Here is a 7,948-nt window from a genome sequence, read left to right as displayed (position 1 = left end):
TGCATCAATCTAAATTTTTTTCATATGTATTAACATAAAACAATGTCTAAATTCTTATGTTAAAATTTCCAAAATTGTAGACGTATGCATCCAGTTAGTTACTCCAATGAAATACTATTACTTCTTTGAGAAAAATTATAGAATGTCAATTTTTCACATTCTCTTTTGATCAAACACATTGTATGCATAAATTCGTTCCTCTCAAGTTCAACAATGTTATTTTCAAACACGTTTCCGATCACAACAAAAAGATAAAAAGGAAAAAAAAGGAAAAAGAAAAAAAGAAACTTCATAAATGCCAATTATTTACATTATAATATTCAACCAAATCTAATTAAAGAAATAGTCCAAAACATAGAAACCTTAATTTTGTTTGTGTATTTTCACATTTGGAGAAGAGAACATTAAAGAATGAATATTGAAGCAACCTCTATCTTGTTTATGCTTGATGTGTGAAAGATTTCTTCTTTTTCCTTTAATTTTTCGAGATTGGAGGCTATTTTTGACAAGTTGCGTCGTGCTTTAGGTCAGCGTTTATTTTGCGTTCAATTTAAAGAATTTACCATTTAATATAAGTTTATCACGTTTTTTCAAAACTATCCTAAAATATAGGATATGTGAAAGTACCCTTTAATAAATTTCGACTGGCTTATCAGTCATCGTGTGATAACATACGCCGTCGAGTTGTCGTGTTATTGATGTGCTGGGCCGGTTTTAAGACTGGACTATGAGATAATTGCCCAATTATTTGAGGACAATTAACATAAATAGCATCAAAACAAGAAACTCGAAGATATAGAACATTCTTTTTTTTTTCTATCCTAAAATATATGATATGTGAAAGTACCCTTTAATAAATTTCGACTGGCTTATCAGTCATCGTGTGATAACATACGCCGTTGAGTTGTCGTGTTATTGATGTGCTGGGCCGGTTTTAAGACTGGACTATGAGATAATTGCCCAATTATTTGAGGACAATTAACATAAATAGCATCAAAACAAGAAACTCGAAGATATAGAACATTCTTTTTTTTTGGCTTTTCGGGCTTTGTCGCGCTATCCTACCGGATAATCAATCTTTCTCTCCACGCAGATCACTACCAGTTCAGGTAAGCATCAACTTTCCTTTCTACGAAATCGATGCTTCCATTAATTTTTACGAGCAGAGAACGCGGCGTATGCGCACTGTTACACGCGTCACGCGCCTCCGCAAATGGATATTTGGCCACTACTATTTATAATTATTGAAGGAAGAAATGTAAGATTAAATTCTAGGGCCGATGTTTAAAGATGGAAAATTTATCCAATAAAACGTTAAAAAGTAGTTAGCTTTTCTCAAATTAGAGGTGTTAGATTGGTATATAATTGTTAGTCAAATCGTGATCCCGTTTGATTGGATTTGGGAACTGTAGGTTTGGTGGAGGTGCTAATCCAGTGCAGGTAAAAATATGATTTTTGAAAATTTGGATATCTAGTTGTTGGAATTGGGAGGCTGACTTTTGGGTAAAATTGTTAAAAGGGGGTTTATGGCTTCTATTCATTTTAAGTAATTATTTTCCATAGGTTTCAGATTTCTTAATGCTGTATGCAACATAAAAGGGTAATATTGTAAAAAATAAATTGTTGAGGGCAGAATACTATTAAATTTTCTGTATTCAGAAATTGATTTATCCATTAAAAACAACCTGTTCTAAGTACAAGAGAGGATTAATGTTGAATATCGAGTTGGCTAATGTTCTTATCAGTATTAGCAGAAATGTCTTCTCTAGTTTTTTTTTGTTACTCATGTAAATACGTTAATAATTGAATCGCCATGTTTCTAAATCGTTCTGGCATTGTCATGTCAGGCTGGCCCTAGTAATTATTTTGCTTTTATATTTTGTACTGTGTATGTTAATATTTTGCTACATCTTGACATTTGACTCGGTAAACATTATTGGGAGAAATAGCACTTTTTCAGGACTGATTTTTATCTTTAAATTGGAAGTGATTATTCTCTACAGTATACGTTGTTTTCTAGTTGGAAAGTAGCTATGGATCAGGCAGAGCTTAGACAGATGGAAGATGAAACAAGTCCAATGATGAAAACTATTAAGGGTGCAACCTCAGGTCTAGTTGCAGGCACAATTTGGGGTACCATTGTTGCTACCTGGCATGATGTGCCTCGAGTTGAGAGGAGAATTGCAATTCCAGGTCTAATTAGGACATTGAAGATGATGGGTAATTATGGGATGACTTTTGCTGCTGTTGGTGGAGTCTACATTGGTGTCGACCAGGTGATGCAGAAGTATAGGATGAAAAGAGACTTTGTAAACGGTGCTGTTGGTGGATTTGTTGCTGGTGCTTCCGTTCTGGGTTATAAAGGTGAAATCTTCTCCTGCATTATATAGTGTGGTTCTTCTAGTCAATAATTACAACTTTATGACATGACATTTCCCATGCAATATTCCTCTGGTGAAGTTATCAAATACGATTATAACCAACTTTTCTCTTATTAGCACCCAGAGACCAAGTTGATCACCCCCAGCCCTTTTTATGTATTTATGCACTTTAATCAACAAGATGGCGTAGTTGATCTAGTACATCTGCATAAATTTCTCAAGCATGCCTCCTCCATCCGCCACTCATAATCCTCTTCACCAATCCATCCCTCAACCACCGCTTGGTAGCCTTATCCTGTCTCCATATTCTTCCACCCCAACAATCGATCATCAGAATCCCCTCTACCACTCCCAGATGACCTTGCCCACCTCCCAGCCGCCCAATGTCTTCGGATATCTCTCCACCTCTCATGCAACCCTAATCCCCACCTTACCCTCGCTGCCACTAAAATCTCCTCCTTACACCTCGCCATCTCCTCCACTGCCATCTAAAAATTTGATGTAATCATGTAATATCCATTTGGTCATTTTGAAAAAATGAAGCATGTTATCCATTCACTGTCCACACAATAGGTGCTTATTTTCTACAATAAGCATCTCTATCTAAACAACTGTGCCCTTATCTTAAAATGTATACCATTTGCTTATAAGCGCAATATGCTCATTTTCAATTAAGCAATGGTAGGCCTACATTTTTATCAGCTATCTTAAGATAATTTCTAGTGTTTTCTTGTACACTGATGTGTGATAATATGTGCATGTAGTAATGTGTTGTTGTGTCAGCCTCTTACTTGCATTTCGGGAATATGATCTTTAAGTTTTCTAACGGGACAAGACATGGTAATTCTAAATAAGGTTTTTGTGCTGTTCTCACCTATTTTTCTCCACCTTCAGAAGAGCCAATTCAAACGCTTTTCAGGCATCATTGCTAAATATTTATGAACATAGGAACGGAATCATTTGCATTGCTGGCATACTTGGCAGTTGCCATATATAAGATATTTTTAATTGATTATAGCTATTCATCCTGCCAAGTATGCACTCTATATTTTTTTTGGGAAAATTTTATATGAGCCTTAGCAATTCAAAAGATAGTCATGTAAAACTTTTTTAAGACTACTAAGTTATTATACGGGATAAACTAATAATTTTGTTCTCTCTCTCGCTCGATTTTTATTTTATTGTATCTGTCTATATGGTTTTCACATTCTTCAATAAGTTAGAACCAAAATATTACAAAACTTGAACGTTTTGAATGTATTTTAGTGTACAAAATGAATGATTCAGTTGTTCAATTCCACTTGTGTTCTCAATTATCGTTGTACATATTATCTGCATTTTGAAATTTGGAATAGGTGAAGAAATAATGCTGATGACAAAAAAATACTCCCACTGTCCCATAAAGATAGGCTTGCTGTCTTTATTCTTTTGTCAAAAATTATAGTTCACTTTCTTAATTAAGAGAATATAATTGATTTATTAGTTTTTTCTAATATGCTCGTATTTATTATAACAAATATAAACAATTTTTTATTTAAACCAGGACTCATTGTAGGGGTATATTAGGAAAAACATTAGTAAAATTTATTGTTCTAACTATATTGAGGCCCTGATTGAGTCTCATTTTTGGAACGAAAATGTACTTTGAAATAGTGTTTTTGGAGAATGTGTGGATAAAAAATAAGCACAAATTGGATTTACGTGTAAAATTATTTTATGGGAGAATGTGTGATAGAATTTTTGAAAAAATGGAGGCCAAACATAGGCTAATTAAATTTTGGTCCGTGTAAAAATGGAAGCAAGCTTATTTCTGTGGGATGGAGGGAGTAACATTGATATTAACAAATATTTCTAAAAGACTTGTATGTCCTGAAAAGTTTTCTTTGGACTAAATGTTTCTTCTTTTTCTTTTTTAAATTTTATAACGAGACATTTATGTAAGTTCTCAGTTTTTATAGTTTTTGATGATTATGTGTATTAAAGGACCACTTTGTCCAAAAGTGTAAACTGACTTTCATTTATTGATATCTTCACCACACCCTAACCTCTAGGCTGCATTTGTTTTTTCTTCAAATACTTGACATTTACGTTCAAATCATCTCCTAGTCAATTGTTTGCCATTAAAATATACTAGATTATGCAAAATAGAACATTTAGAGCGTGTTTAATTGGAATGGAAAATGTTTCCCTTGTTTTGAGGAAAACAGAATCCTACCTCGCACAAAAGAAAATATTTTCCTCAAAAATAAGGAAAATTAAACATATTTTCTAAGTTAGGAAAATATATTCCATGGGAAAAATGGCAATCAAACATTCCAAAAGTTGAAATTTGGGTGGAAAAAGGCCATTTTCCATGGAAAATTTTCCAAATCAAACACACCCTTAGAGTCTACTTGACCACTGGAAAGTGGAAACTGAGGATTGGTGATCCCGGCAGGTTTTACTGTAGAAGAGTAGTAAATCCAACAGTGTTTATAGGTTTTGGAATTTCTCTCATGCGCTCACCTTGCACCGCATATTAGTTGAATGGTTTAGTGGGTGAGGTAAAGCAGCCATGTTCTACAATTGCAGTGTTGCTATATCATATCGCCAATATCATGTCACATCCTGTGATGTGCCATGCCCTGTTTGATATGTTTGGCAAGCTTGTGCTTTAGGTCAGTAGTGACAGCACAGATGCCAAATTGAGCAAGGTTGAACTCAGCTTCCTTGTCCAAGCTCTTCTATCCAGCTTGAGAAACATCTTACGAACTGTATTGTATGAATTTGGACCTCTACAGATCCAAATTGGCTTATGGTCCTTCTCTTGACAATTATGGGTCTGCCACCTTTCCAGATCGTTCCAAGATAGACTTACACATTGTTTTGGCCTCTAGATAGCCCTTCTTGTCTTCAGCTGGGAGGCCTTCTGTGCCATGGCAGTTTGGTGGTTTCGTTTGTGATGCGGACATTTATTTACTATTTATTTTCTTCCATTTACTATTTATTTTCTATTTGGACTATTAGTTATATTCTATTTGGATTATTATTTATATTTCTGTTATTGGGCTTGTTTAGCGGGTTTGGCCCAAACCCTTCTCTTTAGGGTTTTTGTTTTGTTATTTATTTCTGTTTTGTTACGTATTTGAGACAGTTGATGAATTGATGAATTAAAGAATAGAATGCTTGGATTGTTACCTATGGCTTCCTTCTTCTCCCCTTTTCCCTGATTTCTACTTCTTCTCTGGTTTTCTCCCCCCTTTCTCTCCGGCTCTTTCCCCCTTCTTGCTGCCTTCTTCTTCTTCTCGCTGGAATTCTACTTGCTAATTGTGCTATTTTGCTATTTCTAATTATTCTGCAGGAATCATCCCTCATCCTGCATCAAAGCATTTACTATTTATTTTCTTCCATTTACTATTTATTTTCTATTTGGACTATTAGTTATATTCTATTTGGATTATTATTTATATTTCTGTTATTGGGTTTGTTTAGCGGGTTTGACCCAAGTCCTTCTCTTTAGGATTTTTGTTTTGTTATTTATTTCTGTTTTGTTGCGTATTTGAGACAGTTGATGAATTGATGAATTAAAGAATAGAATGCTTGGGTTGTTGCCTATGGCTTCCTCATTCTCCCCTTTCCCCTGATTTCTACTTCTTCTCTGGTTTTCTCCCCCCTTTCTCTCCAGCCCTTTCCCCCTTCTTACTGCCTTCTTCTTCTCCTCGCTGGAATTCTACTTGCTAGTTGTGCTATTTTGCTATTTCTAATTATTCTCCAGGAATCATCCCTCATCCTGCATCAGTTTGACTGGGTCTAACACGACACGACTTTTTCTCAGAAATCGGTGATGAAAGGCTCAAATCTAGGACCTTTCTCAGCTCTGATACTGTATATTGAATGACCTCATCAAAAAGTGTTTAAGAGAAGATTGATTCATTTAATTTTATTTATATATTAAATAATTTGTTATTCGAGTAAAGGAGTTAATTATTCTGTTCTTATCCCCAAGGGTGTATGGCTGAATCTTCATTGTTAACACGGCTGCCATACCCTCATTCTATCTTCCATAGTTTTAGATGCTTATCAAGCCTTACAATTTTACTCTACTGTATTGAAACAAATGCTAATATCCTGCCTGAATAAACCTGCATTGGTAATGATGTTATTTTGGCTAGCTTACGTCCTGATACTGTCCTAATATATGAAGTTATCCATTTTCCCTCTCATTTTGGACTTGAAAAGGCAGGCCAAGTTTAAGGTAGAATGTTCTATTTCCATTTAGGGGCAATACATTAGAATGGTGTTTATAATTTTGGGCTTTTGTATTTATCATGCTCCACAGGAAGGAGCATATCCTCAGCAATCTCTGCGGGAGCAGCACTTGCAGTGACTTCTGCTGTCATTGATGCTGGAGGTCAGACCACAAGAATTGATAATGGCAAGGAGTACTATCCTTACTCCCTCAAGAAGAGGCCTAATGTCGAAAGCTAGTTGGAGCACTCGGATATTTAATGTACTTCTGGGCTGTGTTTTCTGGCTTCTTATCTTTGTTTCTGTTCTCGTATGGCGAATTTGAATAAGTTACTATTATTTTTTAGTTTCTACCATGAGAAGAAATCTCCATTTGGACGCATGTAGTTTTGGATTATGTTCAAATGACCTAGAAAAGCTGTCGGGAGGTGTTGGAGCATTTTCTTGCAATGTGCTTTCGTTGTTTAACGGAGAATAATTGTTAGAACTGGTTTATATATACTTTTTCACCATTGATTTTCACCATTCTTCATGCAGAATCGTGTTCTCACTTTTTAGAGCTTTCCGATTTTCAGTTCCCAATGTTACAACACAATTATTGTAACATGAAAATGGATTTGTTGAGCTCAAATTTTAATTCCAAAATTTCACATTAAGGTGTCTTAATGTGTAATTTCTCTTGCTTCTGAATTATGGAATAAAGTAACAAAAATCGAATTGTGGGAACAGGTGATCAAAGTGAGAAGAAATATGTGATCAAATTGATCCTCACGTTTGCTCGAAAGAAATGTTATATGGAAGCACAAAGGGGGCTGTAATCAGCCGATGCTATAAACACGTTGAATACATACATCAAAGTAGCAACTGTGCAGCCTGAAAAATCTGACATCAAATATCTATTATTGCCTCAAAACTTTCGAAGCCTGAGGCCATAGTTCCTCTAAGAAGCTGGATGTCACCAAGAAAAGTCATGCACTATCACCCATAGAATCAAGAAAGAGCTCTCACTCGCCCCCCGGGGCGCTTCTCCACTGACAAAAGAAGAGCTCTCTTAAAGCTGACAGTTCAGAAACCGTGGGTTCGATTCGTGGGGCTTTTGGAAGGCAAGGCATATACTGGAAGACAGGAATGTCTTGGAAGGCAAGGCACAACGTGGGTTGACTTACTAAGCACTTTGACAGTTCAATTGGAGAGGCACTCAGACCCTGATCAGTAGAAGGCACATACCGCGATTTAATTGGTCTGTGTGAAGAAAGGCCGGATCACAGACCAAGGAATAGTCGTCGAAAGCGGACACCTTGATGAAAAAAAATAAAAAATGAAAGAGCTCTCACTCTGTC

General features: G+C 35.7%; 1 protein-coding gene across 3 annotated transcripts; it reads left to right on the top strand.

Moving 5' to 3' along the window:
• Positions 1-970: 970 nt before the first annotated feature.
• On the top strand, positions 971-7,133 carry LOC111365930 (outer envelope pore protein 16-3, chloroplastic/mitochondrial-like). 3 transcript variants are annotated; one of them, XM_022986493.1, is made up of 3 exons: positions 971-1,109; positions 2,004-2,364; positions 6,700-7,133. In XM_022986493.1, the coding sequence occupies exons 2-3, from the start codon at positions 2,034-2,036 to the stop codon at positions 6,846-6,848; spliced, it is 480 nt and encodes a 159-aa protein (XP_022842261.1). In that variant the 5' UTR covers positions 971-1,109; positions 2,004-2,033; the 3' UTR covers positions 6,849-7,133. The 3 variants fall into 3 exon arrangements, with proteins under 3 accessions (XP_022842261.1, XP_022842263.1, XP_022842262.1); XM_022986495.1 differs by having other exon boundaries at positions 977-1,109; positions 2,021-2,364; XM_022986494.1 differs by having other exon boundaries at positions 983-1,109; positions 1,988-2,364.
• The last annotated feature ends 815 nt before the right edge of the window (positions 7,134-7,948 follow it).

Source organism: Olea europaea, chromosome 17 (genome assembly GCF_002742605.1).
Source record: "Olea europaea var. sylvestris chromosome 17, O_europaea_v1, whole genome shotgun sequence".
In the NCBI taxonomy this organism is placed as follows: Eukaryota; Viridiplantae; Streptophyta; class Magnoliopsida; order Lamiales; family Oleaceae; genus Olea; species Olea europaea.
This window is presented reverse-complemented; position numbering and strand designations above follow the sequence as displayed.

What these genes read in the sequence shown, in the direction of transcription:
- LOC111365930 (XM_022986493.1), top strand. Translation starts at nt 2,034, where the DNA reads ATGGATCAGGCAGAGCTTAGACAGATGGAAGATGAAACAAGTCCAATG. An exon ending in TTCCGTTCTGGGTTATAAAG is followed by an intron (nt 2,365 to 6,699) that starts GTGAAATCTTCT and finishes CATGCTCCACAG; the next exon opens with GAAGGAGCATATCCTCAGCA.